Below are 25,891 nucleotides of genomic sequence, written 5' to 3'. Positions count from 1 at the left end.
CTCTAGCAACACTTAAAGGGAACGGTTAATTAATACATTAGATTTTAATATAGTTGACAGTCTATGTTTATAATGTAGTGTCTCTGTCATTTTGTTTACTTCTCTACGATTATATCATGAACGATGATTATATTTATAGCAAAAAGGAATGAAATACTTCTCTGAGTGTCATTAGTATTTAAGATGTGTTTTTTCTTGTTTCAGACAGACAACATTTATTGAATAAAAATAGGATTTCGTGAATTTATGTTAGAATTTCGAAATTTTTTTATACTGTGCATTTTGTAGAAACATAAATTTTTTTTATGAGTTCTAAATCTTTCATTTTACATTTTAGTTCTATAATACGTAAAAAGTATTTCTGTAATATTTTTATTTACTGTTGTTTATTTCAGAATTTCATATAATAAATTCTACTATAAATCGAGAAAATAAAATTTATTCTAATTCGCAATTCCTTAGTTTAATAGGGCAAATGGTACAAGTTATCCATAAAAATATACATTTTATTCTACATTAAAATAAATTTAAGAACAAGAAAATTGTGAGAAATTAACTTATTTGAAATAATTCCTAATTTACTTTGCAAAATACACTTTTGTCTTCATTAACAAACGGCATTCTTAAAGAATTAACATTTAAGCATTTCATTGAGTTCAAATAAACAAATAATCAAACGATTACAAACAAAGAACTTCATAAATTTGATTCAAAATAATAAAAGAGAATGATAAACTCATCAATCTAACTGATAGTTAAGCTTTTTGCCGCTGCATAGCGCAGAAACCGTTTGGTGGGACAGTGTTGCCATTTTAGCAGGTATTGAAAAAAAAAGGGGAAAAAAAGGCGTCACTTTTTTATTTTCTCTTACATTTGAGTAGAAACTCTTAATTTATTTTTCTTTGGAAATTTCTAAGGATAAAATTTCTGCAGTTAGAGACGTTAGAGTTAGCTTTCGACTAGGAAAAATAAATAAACCAAAAGCAACAAAAAACTTAGGGAAAATTCAAACACAAAAATAAGGAAAAAAAACCTTTGCGTATGCAACCCTTCTCCCACCCATTAATTCCAAAATATTGAATATATTTTTTTTTTATTACTTTCGTGCTCTCTTCGATTCGGAAGTTTGCATGATGTAAACCTTGAGGAAAGACGCGCAACAATTTGTCACGTGATCTCCTCATCCGTTAGCTGGGAAGATATATGGATTTTTTTTTCTCTCTACCGGACAAAAGTGTCCATTAAAAAAAAAAAAGGCAGAAAAAAAGAATCCTTCGTGCAGATTAAATGCAACATTGCCATCGTTAAAAAGAAAAGAGAATGGAAAAATAATGACACCCACGTTTTGCTGCTTATCTTCTGTTATTTCTGAGAGGGTAATATTGATCAATTTTTGCCACGTGTTGCCATTCGGTGTCGAAGCATATTAATTTCACCTGTTTCACTCTTAAAATAAACTGATGCCAAGTATGAATTTTTCTTTTTTATTAGATGCTTATCGTCTGCATTTAACTTTGTGTATTTTGATTTTACTGAATTTTTCTTTTTATTACATGCTTATCGTCTGCATTTAGCCATGTGTATTTTGATTTTAATCCTGATTCTTTTTTATTTCCTATTTGCTCAGCAATATTTACAGAAGGTCGTTATGTGCAGCATTTATATTTAATTAAATTTTAATGTAATTAATATAAATAAAGCAATTAATATCGCTGTTTTTATTTGGTAAAGATAAATTTTTCTTCATACGAAATGTTTCCACGCGCTATCCATATAATTAAATTCCAAGTTTTAAAGATTTATTTAATATCTGTTGCTTTTAGTTACATGAGATTCAAGATTTCCTAGCAGAATTTTTTTTCTGGAAAATAAGAACAAGGGAAATAACATAGAAGTTAATAGGTAAGGTATTTTTAAAAATTGTGATATTGAAATATTTGTGATTGATAAAATATTCCAGATCATTTGTCAGTGGACTTTCAGTGGATTTGTTACCATATCAATGATAAAAGAGACAAGAAGAAGAAGAAGAAATGATTGTATATTGAATTTTTTTACTATTAAGAAACGATTTTTTCGTTATTTAAGCATCGGTTTTTACTAAAATTTTTCAGAATATTTACAATATTTCTCATAATTAATCATGAATGAGAAAAACAACTAACTTTATCTAATCAACGAACAGTTTTAAAATTTTAAACATAACGAAGATATGTTTTAAATGCGCATTACTTTAAATGTGGGTCACTGCACCAATTATATTAGTGCGGAAAAAATTACTGAGATTTACCCATTAAAAAAATTTTTTTGTAGTATATATTGAAATTTTTTTGGCGAATCGTTTTATTATTTTTACAACAAAAATCTAAAAATTTAGTAAAAATAGTAAACGAAAAAGTTTATATTAAAATTTTAGTAAAAGAATTAGCAAAAAAAGCATCAAAATTTAGTAAAATTTATTGCGAAGAGTCTTTGTTTGATAGTTATTGAAATGATATTCATTAATATTTGTTAAATATTAGAATTTTTGAAACAGATTTATCATTTTATTTTATTTGATGAGAAAAATGCCTTTATTGATCTTTTATTTGTTGTTAATTTTAATTTCATAAGCTTTTAAATTCCAAAGATTTATTTCTTTTATAAAAGTAAAATTTGCTCATCAAAGAAAGCAAAAATTATACTCATTGCATTTCTCAAAAATTATAGTTATAAGGTTTATAGGATGGTTTAATATTTTTACACGGAATCTTAGAGTTTAATAAGAGGCAAAGTGTTCACTAATCATCGTCCTTAAAATATATTATTTACTGAAATCTTTGTAAAGAAGTGAAAAAAATATACATACGAATAAGAGACCACAAATAAAATATTTAAGTACGAAAAATAAAACTTTATCATATTCTGGCGAATTGTTATCCGAGAAAATAGAGTTATTAAATCCAAAATTAATGTGATAGTCAAATGATATAAATTTGGCAGTTAATTTGGCATTACAAATCCAACCTCAAAACATTAACACATGAAACAAGTCACAGAAACATGAAGTGAACGTTTAAATACATGAAAAGCACCACATGACTAAAGTACACCCATGTTCAGAAGTTAGGGTACCTTTTTGATATTCTATCTCGCTCACAAGAGGGCTATTCTGCATTGGTGCAGGTTACATCAACCCGATAATAGTAAAATATGACACCTTCAACAGCAATACCAAAATGGCATTTTTCAAAACATTGATCTAAAATTTTTTTTTTATCATGATCCGAGTAAGCAACTTGCATTGAACAATCGATTCGGGTGTGGGTTAGACGTATTTTATGTAATTCTCATTCCTTCTGCGTTCTCTTTGTATTATTTAAATTTGGTCATTAACTCTGTAATACCTTTAAAACTTTGAGGCATCAGAAAAAAAATTAAAATTAATTTCAAACGAACAATTTTTAATTACAGGAGCAAAAAAATAATCTCATTGAACTCCTTCTTGTTCAAATGAAACTATTTGCAGAAAAAACTCACTGAGAAACGAAAATGTCATAGAATGCCCTTACCAAAAATTATACGTTTATAGAATTATTTTTCAAATGGAAACCTATTCACTGATTCACATATTTACTGATTTCTCCATTGGCTGATTCGGCATGAAAATATAACGAAAGGGTTTTGAGAGCACCTTGTATTATTTGATTTTAAATTCAAGGTGTGTTTTCAGGTATAGAGTAGAAAACTGCTATTTTAAGAGAAATCATTTTAAAGGCTTCGAATTTGATCATTAAGAGATTCAATTTACTCCTCTTGACTGTCGAAGGAGTGAAGACGATTCTTCCTTAGCCATAATTTTACCTTGGCCCCAGTTGAGCTCAAAATTGGATCGATATGGGAACATGCACCGAGAGACCAATATTGGGATAATTAGACTTCTTAATATCGGTCCTAGAATGGCCTAGGTAGGGCCTATATCAGCCAAAATATAGGACCTACATTGGCTGAATAATGAACATAAAATATCGGGTGAATCTTAGAATTCTATGCAGAGCCAATATCGGAAAAATAACGGTCCTTTGAACCCTTATTGAGTCGAGATTAATGAATATTGGTTCAATCAGGGGTTATTTTGCTGCTGGGGTTAATATGTTTATAATCCTCCTTGTTTAATTTTCGTAAATCCACTGATTGTGTATAGTTACGAATACACTATCCGGCAGTATCTTTCGAAATGCTTACAATGCAAGACCGCCATCCCATTACAAGGTGTACGCTATTTTAGATACGCTTTTCTTTTTTTTTTCCTGATAAAATTATACCAAATTTCAGCAATTATCTTGAAAACGAGCTGTGTTGGTTCTGAGGATAGAGCACTCGAATCCCGGTGGGAACCCGGGCTCGAATCCCAGCGTTGGCTGACCGATACCAATTCCGCACCAGGCTCTCATCGATCAAAGTGCTGACGTAAAATAGCACTGGTATACGGATCATAAGTTAGAGTTCACTTGCCATCAGGCTAACCGTAGGAGGCTTTCGTGCTTTTCACCTTCATGTAACGTAAAGGCGGGTTAGTTCAATCAAAAAATCCTCCACGAAGGCAAATTTTCCCCATTGCTTGATACAGGAGTTCGCTTGTCTTTTGGATTGGGTTCAAAATTACAAGGCTACGGAGTTGAACATTGGTAATCGTAAACTCAAACAACTGGGTCGGCTGTTCACCGACGGTTACAAAATATAAAAAATTCGTCTTGAAAGACAATTTAGCATTATACATTTTTCTGTTTTTAGTTTTTCAATGAGTAACTTAATTGTTGCGTAATTTACGTTAAAAAAATATTTTTTTTAGCATCGTCCAAATCGGTTTTTATTAGTTAAAACTGATATAAAAATAATTTTAAAAAAACTTTGCATTTTATGAAATTTATTCAAAACCGTGAATCACGTAATTGGTTTACATTTTTTTGCTTCACACATTTTTAGAAAAAATCTATAGAAGTTCTAAAAATTGCTAAGCTCTATTTCACTCCAAACGTAAAAAAGCAATTTGTTAATTTTTAATGTTTCCTAAAAGGTATGATGCTGCCATATGACAACACATCAATCAAAAATTTGTTATATACGAAAATAAGTCAAGAAACCACAAATCAAAATTTTAACTAAAAATCCAAGATAAACACAAAGTTATAATATGAAACATCTATAATTATAAAAAAAGATTATACAAATAAATTAGAAAATATTTTTTTTTACTGGAGATAATAAAATAAATTTGAATAGTGGATATTAAAGTGTACTTAGAAAAATAAATTTTAAGCCGCCGGTTGAGGAAAATAATTTGAATCTTTCCAATTTAATATATTCATCTTTGCTCTAGCGAGGGAAAAAATAAAAACTCTTTCACAAAGACGTCTTTGTTGAAAGAATGCATTATATATTTTTTCTTTTTAAATTTCAGAAAAGAACTTGAAAGTTTTAAAAAATAGCTGTTTTTTTTATATTATTCAAAGTACTTTTTTAAAAAAAAGACCATCAATGCCCTTTTTCGTTTTTGTATTTTGAGATTCGTGATTCTTGAAGAGCGTTTACAATTGAGTGCACGGATTTTTATAAAAATTTTGCAAAAGAACCTTCTCAGAAAATACTTGGGCGATTACCCTTTCTTGGATTCACTTTAGCATCGTTCAATGAAAAATAAAAACTGATATTTCTTGTTAAACTTGTGCCTTGCATTTAAAAGAAGCGACATTCTACTCCAACTATTTCCTCCATAATTTTTATAAAAGCGTTGAAAAGATTTTTTGAGTTTCATGTTACTTTACGTTCGAGAAGTCAATTTTGTAAAGATTGTTTAGGGTAGGCATCTTTAAATTCTACTAATTACTTTCGGTATGAAATAAATCGTGACGATCAAACCTTTAATTTTTACTGCTTCGTTTGATATATATCTTCTTAAATCATAGAGGAATTTTATCCACTTTCATTAGATCTGGATTAAATTACAAAGGTATGGTCGGTTGGATTTATTTCATGTTTTTTTTACTTCTATTTTTAGATCATTTTAATATTTCTTGAATTTTGTTAAGAGTATTATTTTATAGTTCAGCTTTAGAAAAAGTCTTGAATATGAGCACATGGCTAGTAAAAGTTAAAGGTAGTTTGTTTATAAGTGCAATTAAAAATGAAACAGAAAGTTATCTCTTTTTATTTTGTGCACTGTACAGTGTTGAAAAATACAATAACTTTTGATTTAGGAATCCAGTTTTCACCTACTATGGTGTGATCTTGATAGTTCTAGGGCAAACCTTAAAAATGCTAACCAATTTGTGCACACGATATTTGAAGTCACAAAATCAAAAAAAGAAAATGTGCTTTCTCTGAAAAATTTATGTGGCAGGGAGATGATGAAATATAAATTTAATCGAATCCCTGAGGGAGATGATCAATTCATGGTAGATATGTTAAAATAACAACTTTGTGGGGTGATTTCCCTAAACAAAGCTAAGTGTTTTGATCAAATTCCTAAACAGTTTTAGTGAAAAATCGAAATAAACAATAAACTATTCCGATGAAAATAAGAAAGATAAAATCAAAATAAAGAGGAAATAAACAAACGGATTTTTACTGATGTTTTAATTTTAAGTATTCTTTAAGTATCCTTTAAGAATTCTTTTTTTGTTTTTTTGTATGGCATTAAATCTATTGATGAATGTTGTTTTCTGAAAACTTGACTATTCTTTTGGAAATCGTGTATAGTACCGTCAGTTCCATGAACCAAAGGAAAGAATGAATTAAACGAGGAGGCCATACACTAACTTAATTTACCGATAGTTTTGTGAGGGCAAGAATTTCTTACAATGCTGTCAACATAAGTCGATGTAAGTACTGCCACTGTAAGTAGGAGACGATTCAGTCCACTGATATAATATTCCTTGTCAGCGCGACCTTGGCTACATTGGGCAAATTAGACGCACTTAAGTTAGATTTAGGAGTCACGATCGATATGTCCGTTATCAAGAATACGAGAAATCATCAATTGCTGGAATCTTGGGCATAAATTTAATTTCGACAATGCCAAAATTATTTTCATACCAGTCACATCATCTCATCTTGATGCCCTGGAATCTTGTTTTATTCGTATGAATGCTGATTCCTTTGTTAACAAAATTAGTTCCTCGTTATCTCTCCATAGCGCATGGAAATGCATTTTACTCTGATTTGCCACTCCACTGTGGGCCAGAAGACCATGATCTTTGGCCAAAAGGCAAAAATTAAATTTTCAACTAAAATATGTGTAGGCAGTTTTAATATCATTCCAAAATTTAATAATCATTCCAAATATTATAATTTACTTTTTGGACCGACAAGAGTACAATCTAATGAAAAATATGTTAAAATTTTTTTTTTTAAATGTAACTTTTAAATTTTTATTTCAGAAATACATATAGGAATTTCACCTTTCTGTTAAATTTTTATCAGAGTAATTAGTCTGAAATTATAGTACAATTTGTTGGATTAGTTAATACTCTTGACAAACTTATAGTTTATATCTTATCATTATCAATATAGTTTATATCTTATCAATGCTTGAATGACTTTAGAAACTTAGTTCCAAAAAGTTCCACGAGGTAATTAGCTAAACTTTTTTTTGTTGTCTTCTTTGATGTTTCTTTTATCGAAAAAACCTTTCCCATTTTACCAGTATTGCAAAGGTGGACTAAATATACCGAAAAACAAAAATTATGTTTTTTTTTCATGTTTTCGCGTTATTTTGTAATTTTACTTCGGAAATATAATTTGCTTTTCATTTTTAATATACAATTACGAAAATTATTATATTTTCATTGTTATATTTAATTATTTAAACGTACTATATTATTTTTTTTATTTTTGCTCGCCATATTTCAGCCGCCATTTTGTTTTTTCTTGGGTATTTTTAGCGTATTTCAAAATTTCAATTATGAATTCAATTTACCTGCACATAAAAACTCCTAAATAAAAAACCCCAAATTTTGAAACAAATTTTATCGAAATACAGTCAAACCCCGCTATAGTGAACGAAATGTTCGGTCCCGTGCCTTGATATACACGCATAATGTTATTTTTTGTGGATATAGTGAACTAAAAAAGTGAGGAAGTTGGATATAATGAACTTTTTCCTGTCTTCGACTGAATTTTTTCTTCATTTTTTAAAAATAATTTTGAAATGTCTATTTCAAAATAAACACCTATACTGAGTTTTAAGACCATTAGTTAAAATTGTTTGCAGAACGGATATAGTGAACTCCCGGTTATAGTGAACATAAATTTCGGTCCCTTGAAGGTTCACTATAGCGGGGTTTGACAGTACTAATTTTGGCCACGAAACCTTGGATGCTGGCCCACTGTGCACTCTAAAAATTTTTTCTCTCTGAGCTACTGCAGTTTTTTATCTTCCGTTTCTCTTTATTTTATCATTTTTTGTTGGTTAATATTACATTTTTTATTTAAAATCACTTTTGTTTATTCCCACTCAAGGCTGGCAAGTCTTATTAATGGGCGCCTATTTTGGAAACAATTGAAACAACGTGTAGATTGTTATTTACTTATTTCTGAAGTGAATGAAGCTTTTTATCAGGTAATATCTTCCCGGTTCAGTTTTTTGATATCATTTATTTAATACCGTTGGTTGTTGAGACATCCTTCGAGTAAGAGTGTATATATGGTATCAGGAAATTGACTTATCTTTCTAGGCAAAGCTTTACCAAATTTACAATTTAAAACTAGACTCATGGTACAGGGGGAAGTGTTACAGCTTCTGTTGGCCTAAAGTGACCTGGAGCACCAAAGGTAGAAGACTGATTTAGCTCCAACCTCATCTGTTTTTAGACTTCCTGGACATTTTTGGACTTATGGAATTGGTCTAATTGGGATGGACCTCTTGGGGATTAGAAACAACAACACAATTTAAAACCAAATTTGTGATAAAATTTGCCAGAATATTTCTATTCATATTAGATAAACTGGTTCTACATGTAAGTTGACTTGTTCCGCATAGATATTCGAGACATCACCTATGCATGGTGAGTTCTGAATCGCTAGCCACCTTGCAAGTGGTACTGAATTTGGGTACCTTTTTTTTTTTACTTCCTGATGCGGCATTTCTGTTCCTTTAAGTTATGTTTTGATTATGAAAAAAAGTCAGTTTTCAACGTAAGTGTTACTTCCTAACTTCAAAAAATGACCGCTTTAACTAAAATTTGCGGCAATTTTCGTGCTCTTACTGGTAATTTCATGCCAATACTTCTAACAAAAAATATAATTTGAATTAAAAAATTTTTTATATCTGTAATGTCCATGTGAATTGAGCACTTTTGCCGGGTATAACATTTTGCTTTGAAAAAAAAAAGTTGAAAAACGATACACAAACACCCTAGTTCAATAAATTTATTTTCGTGTGACCGTATACTATGTAGACAAATAAAATATTACAATTACCTTCATCAAAAAGTAAAATAATCTCTTAATTATGTTATTTTCAGGCAATTATTTAAATTTAGAGTTTTATTCCAGAAACAGCTTTAAAAAAGAAACGTGGAAAGATATAAACAGAAATATGAGATTATTTTTTAAACATTTGAAGATGAAATTTATCGTAAGCGTTTGCAATGAATATTTTAAATAATTAAAATTAGCATGATCGGTAAATCTGTATTAGCAAAAGTCAGTAACCTATACCCATATGAAATAAAGAATTTATGTACGAGTCTGTCTGTAGTTATGCCGAATTGCGAGTACACCGTAAGCTCTAAAAATACGACATATAACATGAGTACAATTGTAAACAAATTGCGATGCCGGATTTTTAATTTAGAGACATTAAAAAAAATGAAATTTTCTCATTGCCTTAGCGGAATCCATTGTTTTAAAATAAATTATAGATGATTTAATTTTATCAACAAATTTTAAAGATAACATAAGTGATATTTGCTAGTTTATAAGTCTAATAAAAGATGTTTTTTATCGCGTGTTCTTTAATAATTATTGCTCATTCCTTATGCCAGGTTATCTAAATCAACAACATGATCGTGGTAGCGAACTACGTCATCAAATTAGTATTACTAAGGCTATTGGAAACCTCATGTTCATAGTTATGCTTTTAAAACGTGTTACTATGAAACTATGTTATTTAAAATCAATGGAAATTGAAAAAAAAATTGTGGTGAAATGCCTGGAGAGATTAAACTAATTCATTGAAGATTCATCAAAAAACACCATTTTGGTAATAGTTACTAACTGAAGTAAAATAATAAGTTATGTTACTAATTCGTTTATGAGCGCGTAAAAAATCGACAACCTATTATTGACGTCAATGATGCTAAATTAATTTTGATAATTGATCCGATTTGAAATAAAAATACGCTATGGTCAAAAAAGCAAAATTAGGGGGAACAGTAAAAAAGTTGCCATATTATTGATACCAGTGTTGATTAATTTTTTAATAGACAATACTGGCATCATGGCAATTGGTGAAATTATAATTGGTACCTGACATTTTCTTATATAAGTTTAAAGTATTTCACGGGTAAATTTGATCGACTACAGCTACACCAATAATGCATATTTTTATGACAGATATCTTACGGCATATCGGAGATACAAGTACAGAGAAAGTAGCTTGATTGTGGTAAATTTCAAATATTATGAGTTGCCTCGAGCAACTGCAATATGATGATATTGAATACAGAAATCTTTATATTGATGGGATAAACTACTAAATACGTGCTTTACTTAATCTTATAACGTAAAGTCACCGAGAAGGGTAACAAATAATAAATAAATATGCATAAAAAAATAGGAATTATTTTAGCTTTATTATTTATGTCTGTATTCGTTTAGTACTACTTTATTGATTTCTTCGTAATTCAACTCAATTCGTATGCATAAATTGAAATAATAAAAATGAAAAGCTATCACTTCACTTCATAGTTTTAAGACTTTATCTTTCTGACTTTTTGCAAGCATGAAGAGCTTTGTAGAAGTAAGTTAGACTAAACAATTTTGAATAGATCTTTTTTTTTTTAACAATACATCATTAATTAATTTTATTATGTCTTATTTTTCAGAATTCAGTGGGTCAAAGTACACTAAGATTGAGCTGGGTAACTTTTCCATGATGCGGTATCCTTACGACCACCCTCCATCTATAACAATGGGCTCGCCCATGTCTTCATGGGCCACATTAGGACCCATAATCCTCATAGAACAATCCCTGACGTCTGTAAGCTACTTGAACATAGTTGCAGACCAGGTTCACCCATTCAGGGCAAGTTTTTCCTGCGAGGGATGGTGTTTACCAACAGGATAATGCACCATGTCATAAGGGTCGAATCGTCATGGATTGGTTCGAGGAACATTCCAGTGACTTTCAAGTCATGTCTTGGCCCCCAAATTCACCTGACCTTAATCCAATAGAGCATTTGTGGTCCTACTTGGAAAACCAAATTCGTGCTGCCACGCTACCCCCTCGCAATGTGAGGGAATTGCAGGACTAGTTGGTGAGCGTTTGGTACCAGATAACTGAGACTACCTATCAGCACCTTGTGGAATCAATGCCACGGCGGGTGCTAGCAGTTTTGAGGGCTGAAGGTGGTCATAATGTAATGGCTCTTCGGTGTATATTTATTATCAATGTTCTCCCTGAACGTTTATAGAAGGGCGGCCCGTCCTTTGATCCCCATAAATATGCAGTCTTTGCTCTTTTTGTAAAAATAAGCAGCCATCCCTTAAAAACACAGCCTTTTTTATTCATATTCCATTTTTAAGAAAAAATTAATTAACATTTAAAATAATTACACACAAAAATTATCTGTATTTATAGGTTTAACTCTAATTACTGTTACAAATATTTACTTTGTTAGGATTATTCTCAATTGGTACAACTTTCTTTTTTCTAAGGAAGTCATTAATAAATTTTCAAGTGACTTTACTTCTAAATTTTTTTTTTTTTTAAGTAACACTTTAAATAAAAGGCACTTTTAAATGTTCATTTTCTAATAAGTTGCAATATATATATTTCTGGTTACCTATACATTACACATTTCGTGCAAATTTTTTTTTCCTGTTACTTATCAATCGAAACTTTCCGTTTTTTATATTAAAAACTAATTTTTTGTAATAGATTTTTAGAAAACGTTTAAAACTTTCGTTTTTAACTTACTGACAAAAAAAAGAAGCCAATTTTGATAGATTTAAATATGTTTCAATTTGATAATATTTTATCGACTTAACTCTGTGAATTTCAAAAAAAAACTTTTTTTTATTAGTGTTATGAAAAAAAAGAGTTTTTTTTTTACCCTGACACACATGTAAATAACAAATGAAAATTTAGTACGATAAGTGACTTTGTACTGTGTAATACCATTTCTATGGAGTATGGGTGAATAATAAGTTAAACAAGACAGACAACATTTTAACTTTTCACAAAACATTTTAATCACCTTGACATAAATGACAATGTGTGTGTGCTTTATAATTTGGCCAAGGACAATCATGAACAACAGTATAACACTTAGTCACACTAAATGTAAAAGCTTTTTTTAATATCCTCATTTGACAAAAGGTCCACGATCCACGCTCTTCTGACACATCGATCTACATATTTTCTTTTAAAATTCTCTCTCTTTATCTTCGTCTCTCTCTACGGCAATACAGAAGATAGCATTTTTTTTTTTAACATTATCAAAAATCATTGTAGATCAATAAATTTTGCTTCACGAAGAAGCTTCAAGTAGGACTCACTATTACGTCTCTCGGTCAAAAAAGAAATTCGGACTAATCCTAGAGTCCGAACTTTCACAATCATATTTCATTATTACATAAAATATGTCATATTTTAAACGACCCGCTTTCCTCTTTGTGGCCACAATTTTTACTTTAATAGGAAAAAAAACTATTTTTTTAATATATATACACAGCCGAAAGAAAAAGAAATCCATTAAATTTGATTTTAACAAATTGTTGAAGAAATCACATTTATAAATGCAAAAAGAAATCTAAAATAGACATTAAAGGAAATGTTCCATGGTTCTTTTTTGAGGAGAGAAAGATTCTATAAATATTATTATTTTTTATTTAAATAAAATCTACTTCGGCATCAACCTTTATTAAAATCGATTTTCTTTTTTTGTTCTTTCATTAGAAATTCAACTCATTTCGTACCCCGGCTGATGAATATTATAACGCCTAACTTACCATTGGCAATTAATACTTACACATCTTAATTTAATTACATAAAAGAACCATTTTTATATTTTATATCATTTCTTTAACTGAGGAATATTTTTCCAATGATTCATAGAAAATCAAGAATATCTTTTAACAGTAAATTGAAAATTGGGATTGAAATATCATAATTTCAAAATTCTGATAAATATTCAGTTGTTTATGGTACATAAACAAAAAAAGATAGAACTAGTAAATGTGAAATATTAGATATGAATTTACTTACATTAAAATTTTAACAACAAATAAGAAATAATCTATTTATTTTAATTCAAATGTTTGCGATATTTATAAAAACTGAAGGAAAAAAAGTGAAACAAAACCAAATCGTTTAGATATTACAGCATATTTTTTTCCTTTAAAAATTTTAAATAAATTGTAAAAAAAAGCACATTCAATAAATATTTAGATGATGATGTATATTTCTTTTTATTTAAAATGTCCATGTAAATGGTAAATTTTTTTTCAAAATTAATAAGTACAGAATACTTAATTTTCATTAAAACAATTATGTGATTCTTAAAAATCAAATAAATTGTAAAAACACAAAGAGGACTTTTTTTTCCCTCCAGCAATAGTGTGGCCACAAAGAGATGTCCAAACAACAGAGGAGGAACACCTTATTTCTAAATCTATGATCTTAAATGAAATGACAACAAACATCACAGAGCCCATATCAAAGAACATTACAAGTGCCCGATATGCATGCTCAAATGGACGTAGTTAATGAGTAGATTGAACAAGCTCACAGGAAAATGACATCAAATAGCTTCACACAACATGCACAGACACAATTAAACTTTATATATATGATTCTTTGTAATGCAACAAAAATATTTTGATTTTTTTTCGTTCTTTCTTCATAATAACAAAGGTAATTAAATCTCTTTTTAAATTTTGATTTTTTTTTTTCGTTTTGCGATTATAAAAAATTGCACCATTCTCTTTTTTTGATCCATTTTTCTCAGAAATAAGTGAGCAACAAATAAAAAAGGTTAAAAATACTGTGCAATAGTTTTGATTCATGAGACCAACTTATCCAAGACAAATATATTCTTTCAAGATTTAAACTTTTTTTTCCTTCCCGTCAGTTTACTGAAAAATAGATAATCTAATCCAGCTAGTTATACATTTTATCTATGAATACATGTTTATATGGCAATAGCACCTTTTTTTGTGAATTATTAAAAACTCACGTATGAAATCACACTTTTTTTTTCAATAATTTTTTTTATATTCGTAGGCACATATGATTGGAAAAGTTATTTATTATTTGGTAAACTGTGGTCTAAAGAGCTGAATCAAAAATGACTAAACCTATCTGCCTCACCGCAAATAAATGATGCAAAAAAATATTTTCTTCCAAATTTATATCAAGTCTTAAAAAAAGATAAATATATTTAACTGATTTTTTAGTCAATAGTCATATTAAAAAAGAACTATTATACACTTTGGTTTTAAAATACTAACAAGCTCAGAGCGTAATTTGAAATAGCACTACTACTTGTTTATCACACTTTTGATTCGATTATCGTTTCAAATAAAAACCATCTCGTCAATGAAACTTTTCTCACTATTTACTTCAAATTCAAGATTTTAAGTTAAGTAATGATAGTATGTAATGTATCGATATCAGAATGAATAAAATGAGCTATAAAACAATTAAAAGTTGTAGTTTCGTATGATGAAAATTTATCAAGTTTATAGAAAATGTTAAATATTTCATAGCGACAAATTTGATATGGCACACAAAAAGTATTTTCTGTTTCACGAATTATACTGCCAGATAATTATGAGTAAATATACTTACCTGTAAGTACATACGATGTAATGTGAAATATTAACAAGTTTTAGTAAAATCATCTCAGAAACTTTTTTTAAAAAAAACAAACAAACTATAAATTATTGTTAATTATGAATGTACATGAAATTAAGAATTCTAATTTAAGAGGAAAATAAGTCTCGCAAAATATTACATTCAAGATTTACATATACAATGAAATCTGATGGATAATAAATATATTTTCTACATATTTAATTGAATCACACAATGATTAGCTTTGTCTAAATCTACATATCTATTTAAAGCTGGTATCATTAAAAATGGCACCTTAAATCTTAAAATAGATTGATTTCATACTAACTTTAAAACTTTTTTTGTATTAACATTCTAAAATGTATCATTAAAATAAAATATTGACAATAAATGCTATAATTAAAAGTATTTGCTTTAAATCTATCCAATTTTTTTAAAATATAAATTTGAATAATAAATAAAAAATCATTTGTCTTGCATAATCTAGCAAACCATATAATTATAACAAACATATTATTTTTTAAATAATTTATTTTTGATTATTAAATTTTCTTATCTCATTTAAGTTTTTGGGAAACAAAGCAACAAAAAAAAAAGTTCTTAAAAATCTTACGAAAATAGGTTAGATATTTTCCTTTTCAGTTTTCTTTTACAAATTTTATCATAACAAACAAGGACTAAAAGTTTTGTAAAAGAAAACGTGAAAGAAAATGGTTTAAATACAACTAAAGAAATGATATTTACTTTTTTAAACTTGATATAAAATGATATCAGGCTTTATACTATCGTCATTTTAACTTCTCATATATATATATAGATAGATATATGTATAGATATATATATTTATTTCATATTTATATATATTTACAAAACAGCTGTTTACTCGATGGAAACGCATCTAATTCGCAGCGAAAATTCCGATTGCTAATGTAGTTCATTTTTTTGAAAAATGCACAGGTGTGCAACAACAACCATAATGGAAAAGAAAAAAATAATTTGTACATTTCTTCCACTTGAAAACTAACAGTACCATTTGTGGATAATTCCACTTGGGAAAGTTTTTCTTTCGCATTATTTGAAAATAAATCAGTAGAACTCTCAACACCAACAAACTTTTCAAGTGAATATATATATATTTGTATATATAAGATGAATCAGTCTGTAGTATGGCAAAAAATAAAGATCACTTTTTTTTATAGCACCAGGCGCACTTATTCTAATTCACCCGATGACGCTGATAAGTGTTCATTCTATCAGACAAAAAACACACTTTGTAATTCAGGAGTCGACAAATTAAAAATAAATTAAAAAAAGGAAGAATTGTTGAGAATGGCATATCTAAAAAATTTAACAAAATCTGTGAAAATTTAGAATAAGTCTTCCTAATATATTTCTGTTCAAGGGAGACTGAACGTCCTATTCTAAATTTCGTAAAAATATAACCGATTTTGGATGATTTTTTTTTTTTTAAAAAAACTGGTTTTAGCGAATCTAAACGAATTCTTAATTTTTTTTCTTTAGAAATTTTAATTTTGCTAAATATTTTAACAAGATGATTTCTAAAATTTGACTTAAAATTTAATTTAGACATCAATATTTGAAAATGAAAAAACAACGTGCCGATAGTCAGAAGACACAAAAATATATAATAAATATAAGGTCTTTTAAAATCGATTTAGTATTTTCTGAGGCAAAAGCACATAAAAGTGGGTCTTATTAAAATGGACTGGAAAAAATAACCTACCCCTTGTAAGCAATATTTTAGAAACTGCAAACCAAAACATGTCACGCAGTGGGTTTAACGTTTATCTTAATGGGGGAAACAAAATTAGAAATATTTATTAACTTTACGAACAACAAAAGTTTTCGGTATTTTTTTGTCTCTTTTTGACAAATACTTATATTAAATTAGAAAACTTAAATTTCATTTACTTATGTACTGTCCCCCCAGATTACATTTTCTTTAAAATCAATTACTATTTTCGATATTGAAAACTATTAAACTTGTGTTTACGTAAATAACTTAATTTGGAGAACCAAATTAGCATCAATGTCAAAACTTATCCCATTAATATCATATGCCAACCCTTTAAGAGTGATAATGAGATATTCTAGGAATAGTTCGTAAGATACTTTTTTTCCCATTTCTAGAAGAACATTTTACCAAATGAATAAGAATTGGGCACAGCCGTCGCCAAAATTTGATTTTTTAAGACCCATCAATGGGAAATTATTTAAATATTCCTTTCATTTGTTTATTAAATATTGTTTTTGTAACGCAGAAAATCAGTTTCGCCAATGTGCCTATTAGCTAGACACATATGTTAATTTAGATAATCAGCTAAGTAATTCTTAAACAATTCAACCTTTTTCCAATTAAAAAATATATATATATGTATAGGGAAGGGGGAAATCATCACCATTTTCCTATCCAACTACCATATTGTCTCGATATTTCAAAAGCAATAACTAATGCACCCATGAGCGAGTGGATGTGATTGCAGCCTGGTGGTGCTGCGAGTTCGATGATGATCCATTCATGGATGCTGAATCGAAATTGAAGTCCAAATTGCCATCAACACTGAGTTCATGGCGAATGACTTGATCCACATCACACTCCAACCCACCAAAAGGTTGCTCGATGTCCAGATCCTGTGGAAAGGAGTTGTACATGGTTAGCACTACATGGTTAGCTGTGTTTACTAGAGATGTAGCAGAAGCTGATGGCTGTTGAAGATGATGTTGCTGCGGTTGCATGTGTTGTTGCTGACTTAACATGTGTTGGTGGTAAGAAGGAGCTGGGTTTTGTGGCGTGCTTGCACATGCAGCAAGCAGTGGTGATAAACGTTCTTCCTTCATTTCTTTGTACAATGACTGCTGTTGGTGTGGCTGTTGCGTTACACTCCTTATTAAAGGATCGACACTGTCTAAAAAGGAAACTTGCCTGTAACTCTGCATTCCATCAAGTTGTGCAGAGGACTGCATTGTCTGCTGCTGCTGGTTGTTTAGACTCTGGAGATTAGTCAAGGTGTATGATCTACCATTGACCGATTCTATCACCTAAAAAGGGGAAAAATGAACATTAAACAAGAAGCAAACTGGACAGTAAAAAAATGTATTTTTTAAAAACATATATTGATATTTAATGTAGATGTTGTGCAATTTTAATTTTTTTTATTTATAACATTAGCACAAATAAGCCATGAAATACACTCCAAATAAATTTTTACATTCGTTTTGGAAACATATTCACAGGCTACTTCAATGACTTTACCATTTGCTTTTCTAACAAAACTCAAGATGTTACTTGTTCACATACAAAATGAGGTCATTTGATCCCATTTAATCGAAATGAAAATTATCTATATAAATGTTTTTTTTATTTTTTAAATAAAAATCATAGTGTAAGGCTGTACATGAATCTCGAATAAGTACAGCCATAGTTATCGAAATAGATAAATTATATTAATTATATATTCACAGTTAGTGAATGTATATTATAACAGTGCATATTTACATAAACTCGCTAAGGATATATTTACATCTCTGCTTATAGGCAATACAGAAAATATCGATTTAAAAATTAGAAACACGATATATTAAAAATATTTTAAAATAAACGCAGATTTTGCTTACCTGTTGTTGAGCAGGAGGCCGTTTTATAGCATTTATTTGATCGGGGCTGACTTGTTGTTGATAAACAGGTGGTCGATAATCCCCAGTGTTTCGATTGAGACTACCATTGCTGCCATAGTGAGGGTTGAAATTCAGTGTGTAACTCCCACCAGATCCAAGTTGCTGAGGAGATGGTCTGCCATTAGATATAGGTTTGACTGCACAATCAGCTAATCTTGAAAAGCTGTCTGCTTCACCACCAGAGCCATTCCGCAATTTCATCGATTCAGTAAGAGATTTCACCAGGTGATCAGTTGTGAATCTGCAATAAAAGCAAAACTATTGAAGAAAACACTGAGCGATACATAGTTTATCACAAAATCTTCTACTTCAAGTACATAATAACTACAATAAAAACAATACTTTTATTATTTTGGTAATTCCGAACAAAATACTAACAGTTATTATTTTATATCATTTTTATACATTTATGAAAAACCATGTATTTAAGAAATAAAATAACTCTTTCGATTATGTTATAAACCAGAATCTCTGATATTAGCCTTACACACACATATATCTTAATAATGAACAATTTTTAACCCATTTCAGATGGAATTTCTATTCTAGATTAAATTAACAGAAAAAAACTGAAAGACGATAGGGATTAAATATTTGTAGATAACTTTTAAAAATAATAATTGCAATTATATAAAAATCAAACCATTATATTCTTAGCCCATATTTGAAATGCAACTGACTACCATGAAACACCAGTTTGTAAATCATTGGGCACGAGAAGAAATCGAAAATACGAAAATATGAATGTTGTAATAAATATAATATCTATTAATTGCAGTATATGAAGTCATTAACATAGAGCCTTTTTCAGAGGATCGAGCAAGATATCTAAGGTTACTCAATAAACACATACGTTTTATATAGCTAAACACAGATTATGCTTTTACTGAGAAATCATTTTACGGACATCTTGAGATACTGGCGACATGAAACGCCTTTCAGACATTTAACAAATGCTACTGAACTTAGTTGGTTAATTTTAAAAGAAAATAATTTCACTTCAAATAATCATATTTTAATCATAACACATATAGAATGGGTTCAGATACCTGTCCATCCCATTGCCTGAAGAAACTGACTGCTGATCGTATCCACCAAGATGCACCATATCAGTATTCCATGACAATGGCTCCAGAGATGGCATGTCACTCTCCTGGATGTCTGATTCTACGGCCGGTATGGGTGAGAGGCGACCACCACATGAGCTGGCGTTGGATGAAGCCCTCGGACGGAAATCAGGACTCAGCTGGAAGCCATGATGGACTGGCGAATCGGGAAATAAATCCTGGCCTTCTGAAACAGATGAGCTGGGACTCGGAGTAGCACCATTTCGTAGAGCTTCAACCTTCTTCTTTACTCGGCCGCGTTTCTTTTCATATTTCTGCGTTTCCATGCTGGTAGCTCTGCGCCGAGCAGCCTTGCCAGGTTTGGCGTCAGGGTTGATCATCCACCATGAGCTTTTGCCAGTGCCTTCGTTTTGGACGCGCATGAAACGGTTATGCAGTGACAGGTTGTGTCGTATGGAATTCTGAAATGAGAAATTTTTTTTTTAGATACATAATCTTTTTTTTACACATTAAAATAAAATTTACAAAAAAACAAGTGTTGTATCATGGATCACTTTCGATACATATATGTATTTTTAAGTAAGGAATATTGGTATAAGGTGTTGTTATTCGCCAATTTGGTCAACCTAGATAAAAATCATGAAAACCAGTATTTAATTATTAATGTTTGCATACTTTTATGAGCAATGCAATGTAGCGTTGAAGGAACTATTCAAATATTAAAAAAGCTTATTTCAAACACTTTTTGTTTTCACTTTTTTTCATACTAATCTATGTTTATCGTCATTTTTTTTTTAAATTAGCATATAGCACTAGCTTAAGATGGACAAAAATTTAAAATTCATGAAAAGGTGTCATTTTAACTAACAATAGTAAAAAAAAAAATATAAAAAAAAAAATAAATAAATAAAAAAAACGTTATTACATATGACGACAGAGCCTACGATGAACATTCTTATAAATAACAAAATAACTAATATTATTTTTATTGTTCAGATAATACTTTATTTTCGAATTATTAAGGGACCGAAATTATTAAGGAACCGATAAAAGGAAATATGAATCTAGGATAAAGAAGAAAACGGTATATATCCTAGACATCTGTCCGATATGCGTCAATAAAAATTTAGTGCATAAAGGACGAAATATCTATCAAATAAACGGCAATGCTTAGAAGGAATGGAAAAGCTGGGAATAGAAAAATATCACCTTTTGTCACTCAGAGTTCTATATACTATATAAAATAGTACATAGCAGCACATAGATGATGATATGCTTATTTGTTACAAAATATTGCTTTCGCCGATGAATACATTTCATTCCTTATCTTGCGCAACGCATACGATTTCATGCATTTGGTATGTAAGAGAAGATTACATCGCTTATTTTTTCTTGCTTAATGCGTCATACGCTTTACTTATAATTTTATTGGAATGAAGAAAACAATTTATTCATGTATTAAAAGTTATGAGATTAAATGATGATAAATGAAATTGAAGAACTTGGGAAAAAAGAGATGTGAATTGTATAAGTAGTAATTATATAGAAACATAAGAAAGCTGATATTCCAAGGAAATTCGTTAGTTTGTTTTAAAAATAGACGAAAGCGTTCATTTTTGTCATTTGTAAAATCAAAAAAAGACACTTTAGGGGTTAAAATCAAAAATGATACTTTTTTTTTTTTTTTTTACAAATAGAGATAAAATAACAAAAACGCTGTCAGAATTTGACGAATCACCATTGAGTATAGCGGGACTTAAAACATGTAAACTAGTTTAACTGTCAGATGAAGAAACGACTTAGCTATTTCTGTAGCAATCAAACGGGTTTTAATGCTTTAAAAAAACTCATAAGAGGATGCTACACAGAGGGAGAACTTTTTAATGGGGATAGGGAGAGTGTAGGTAAATCTAGAGCAAACCATCAATATTTGAATACAGAATTTTTTTTTTTTACACGATATCAAAATAAAAACAAATTATTGTAAGATTACTTTCCCAGAACGTAATTCCCCGAAGAGAATTTGCTGTAAAGGGTTTCTCCTGCGGTATAGAGCGTTTTTAATGATTCGTCAGAGTGTGACTCCTAAGGAGCATATATTACACCATTTTTGACAAGGATTAGAAAGAAAAAAAATGATACATATATGATTAGGGAGCACCCTAAAATGATAGAATATATCGAAGTAAAAAATATGGAAGCTAAAATTTTGAGTAGTAAATGTCAATGGGGTGAATTGTGTAGAGGTTTTTTACAAAGAGACACCCCTTTAAGTATTCGCTTTTGTTTCACTAAAATAAACCCTTGAAGTAAATGATGTATTGGGAGAAGCATCGATCAGGGGGACACAACCTGTTTCGAACAGGTCAGTAATGATCTTATGGCGTGTGGAGTGGACATCGAATCTATTTCACCCCCGCATCCTCTACCCCCTGTTCTATCGACAGAATGGATGCGTGCTTCAAATTTTTCCTGCCGAAAATGCCTATCTCTATTATCTGAAGATTCGGAGAAATGGATAATGTACATGCAAAATTTTAACAGAGGGAGAAGAAATTATTGTAGATGTGGGTCATAAATTTGAAGAGGTAATTCAGCGTCACGCTTCTTCAGATTATGTAACGGAGGTGCAAAAAAAATTTTGGGGCTGTCCGAAAATATTGGTAGATTACGGTCCTGAACTTTGAATAATCGATAATAAAAACGTTGAAACGTTCAGTCAATTAATATTTAATATCTTAGCATTGAATAGCAGATTTATAAAGGATTTGCGGATACCACTGTACAACTTCGTCATTTTGAACCCAACCCAGAAGACATGGATCAAGCGTCACATAGAGAGAAAACCTCTCACAGTTATATCGATATCAAGATGACACTTATCTTTACCGAACTAGACTTATATTCAAATGAAATGACACATCAGAAGTTTTCAGCTAATTTAAAGTCATTGTTAACATTCTAGCCATTAATATAAATTGGAAAAAAACGATTTTTCACAACTATCGATGAAGAACTTATTAACAGAGCAATTTTACAATAAAAGGTTTCTCTTTAGGTCGGCTAGTACAAAAAATAGAATTACTGAATTAGACAGTGATAGTTCACAAGTGGAGCAAGTAGAGATGTTATCGATTAAGTAATCGACATTTTGGAAAGTATTTGCAAGAGAAATTATAACTTTGGAATATGTTGAAAAAATAAATGGGTACACTACAATAGGAATAGCGTGATGGGTAAAGGAAATGGAGGCATGTCATGTTCAATTTTAATTTAGAAGAATGTATATAGATAATTCGAAATAAAACATCTTCCCAAATACTTAAAGTGTTAACATCATTGGTCTAAAGAAATAGGTCATGAAAAATTTTAGACATGCAATATCTAAATTAATGTTACCAAAATAATACTTTTTTTTAGATAACACACACATTAATAGGTAGCTAATAACATTTAATGGATAGTACACGTCAACATGTCGTGAATACCGCGAAGACAATTAGTACTTACTGTAATTTGTTGTACTGACAAAATTTTGTGAACTTAAAGCACGACACTAAACGACAAGGTTTCCGAATTTAAACCAGGCCAAAAAAAGCAGGTAGGTTTTTTTCTGGTTTATAACACTAAGAAAAAAAAAAAAAAGCTGGCTAAATTTTTTTTTTTTTAAAAAAAATGCCTTTATATATATTTTTGCACTTTGTTGCAGTATTAGACACCTGCTGCATCATATATAACAAAATTTTTAACTACTTTTTTTTACAGAATAGTAATCAATAAATTGAATTTAAATACACATATGTTAATAGTGAATAAGATAGAAATTTAAAAAAAATAAAGCCGACTTTTAAAAATAAAAGTAGGTCTTTTTAATAAAATTAGACTTCTTCAGCCCTACTAGACGACCCTTAAGAAAGTATTTACATAAGCGGGATTTTATTCTAAAATTTAGTAAACAATATAATAATCCCAACAAAAAACCACGCATATTGCAATAACTATTATTGCAACGCAATTATAATACTCAAAATTTTGCACTCATTTATCTTTATGAATGAACTTTTTTGATGAAAAAATTTTGCCTCTTAACTTCCATGAAGTTGTAAATTTCATTTTATCAATGAAGTTTAATGTTAAATTTAGTACGTTGTTAAAAAAAAAGCTTATGGGTAAAAAACATATTTTAATTCATCTAAATTAAAGGCAAAAACAAACTATAGAATGAACATAAACACCAGGAAGCAATTCGTAAAACATAGTTCTTAGCTGAAAACCGATACGATTATTATTGGCAATGTTAATACCGCGCTTGACTACAATAATAGAGCTATCGTTATTAAGAGCAACGGATATTACCTGCGATAATATTTTAGTAATTATCGACATGATATTATCATGATTATCGATAAATATCACGATAAATACGGTCGGCTCTTGCATGATGATACTAGGAGAAAATCTTTTTAGTGATTCCAAGTACAAGGACATGGTGAGTTAGCTCTGCTTTGCATAGGTGCGATTAATTGAAAAATAAAATGTCATATATCGATATTTTCTGACAATGTATCACGATACATTTGAAATAAATTTCAATATTGCACAAAGTACAAAAAAATAAAATATTTCCTTCAATATAAAGATGACAGAAGGAAGAGAAGTAAAAGTGATATCTATGACGTGCTGTAGGATAAAAACGACGACTTACTTTAAAGTACTCAAAAGAACTTATTTTAGGTCATTCGGTGACCCAATTGAGTGAGGGCCATGGAGATTCGACAGAATGTCAAGGTAGAAGTCACTGTTACAAGAACAGCCCCTTTTTTATATCCTTCATTGGAATCGGTAGAGATTACTCCTTAAAAAAATAGCAACGGAGGATGTGCATTAGCAATTCTAACATGCACAACGATTTGGGCAGTTGAAGGAAACGATAATTTGGTAATAATAAAAAACAAAAAGAAAACGTTAATAGAATGTTAATATGCGATATTTTTCGTACACTTTGTGACAACGAAGTTTAGTAGAATTAATATAATACGTAGAATGAAGGGTGACTGAAATTTTTTTCAACATATGTATATTCTTTGCCCCAGCAGCGCGATTTGATTTATTTTTCATACTTAAAAGATTTATTTATTTATTTTTTTGTGAAAAAAAGAAGTTATTTTTGTTGGTGAAAAGATGATGATACTTGGAGTAAGAGCCGTGATGGGTTCAGGAGGTAGAGCGTTCGCCTTCCCATGAGGTGAACCGGGTTCGAATCCCAGCGATGGCTTGCACCGACCACAGTGCTGACGTAAAATATCCTCAGTGGTAGACGGATCATGGGTTAGAGTCCCATCAAAAAGTCCTCCACGAAGACAAATTTCTCACAATATTTAATCCAGGAATTCCCTTGTCTTCTGGATTAGGTTCAAAATTACAAGGCTACGTAGTTGAACATAAGCAGTTGTACACCCAAAAAATTGGATCGGCTGCTCAACGATGGTTATAAAATATAAAATAAGATAAACTTGAAGTAAATCTAAGAACATAGAAACACACCTCTAAGAAAAATTATTTAAACATAAGAGCTATGTGCTTGTTAACTTTGCAACAAAAAGAGTATCAAATTGGATCCTGTTTTTGTTAAGTTTATCTTTAGTATCGCGCATAGAAAATAAAAAAAAAATTAATTTGCACGATAAAATGGTTAAAATTTTACATTAACATCGAAACATGTATGGATGGTGTTATGGTTCACACAAAATCAGTTTAATTTTAAATAAAAAGTAAATCATAAAAATGTCTAAAAATGCAAAAAATATCTAAATTAATTAAAAATATATATACTAATGCAAGTGAGATACTACCTGGACGGCTTACATAACATTTACCTTTAATTAAGTAAGCATAAAATAAATGAACTAACATAAAATACTCGAGTTAGGATCAAAAGGTATACGAATTTACGGAATTGAAAATTATTAAAACAATGCTGATTAAAATAATTTTCTTATATACTAAATTACCTTTATAATACACACTTTTATACAATTTTTTAACTAAATATTATCTTTTAAAATTA

General features: G+C 29.7%; 2 protein-coding genes across 2 annotated transcripts in view; one reads left to right on the top strand and one right to left on the bottom strand.

The window, feature by feature from the left end:
• LOC107449808 (general transcription and DNA repair factor IIH helicase subunit Xpd) overlaps nt 1–25,891 on the top strand; it is a 363,770-nt gene that overhangs the window by 86,373 nt on the left and 251,506 nt on the right. The window lies entirely within an intron of this gene.
• The window catches only part of LOC107449813 (forkhead box protein O), a 111,313-nt gene continuing 97,853 nt past the window's right edge, over nt 12,432–25,891 (bottom strand). The window contains exons 2-4 of the mRNA XM_016065471.3: nt 19,807–20,285; nt 18,698–18,998; nt 12,432–18,121 (exon numbers count right to left, since the gene is read on the bottom strand). Of these exons, the coding sequence (XP_015920957.1) occupies nt 17,531–18,121; nt 18,698–18,998; nt 19,807–20,285 (1,371 nt within the window). The 3' untranslated portion in view covers nt 12,432–17,530. The remainder of the gene's footprint in view (nt 18,122–18,697; nt 18,999–19,806; nt 20,286–25,891) is intronic.

The sequence above is a fragment of the Parasteatoda tepidariorum genome, chromosome 3 (genome assembly GCF_043381705.1).
Source record: "Parasteatoda tepidariorum isolate YZ-2023 chromosome 3, CAS_Ptep_4.0, whole genome shotgun sequence".
Classification (NCBI taxonomy): domain Eukaryota; kingdom Metazoa; phylum Arthropoda; class Arachnida; order Araneae; family Theridiidae; genus Parasteatoda; species Parasteatoda tepidariorum.
This window is presented reverse-complemented; position numbering and strand designations above follow the sequence as displayed.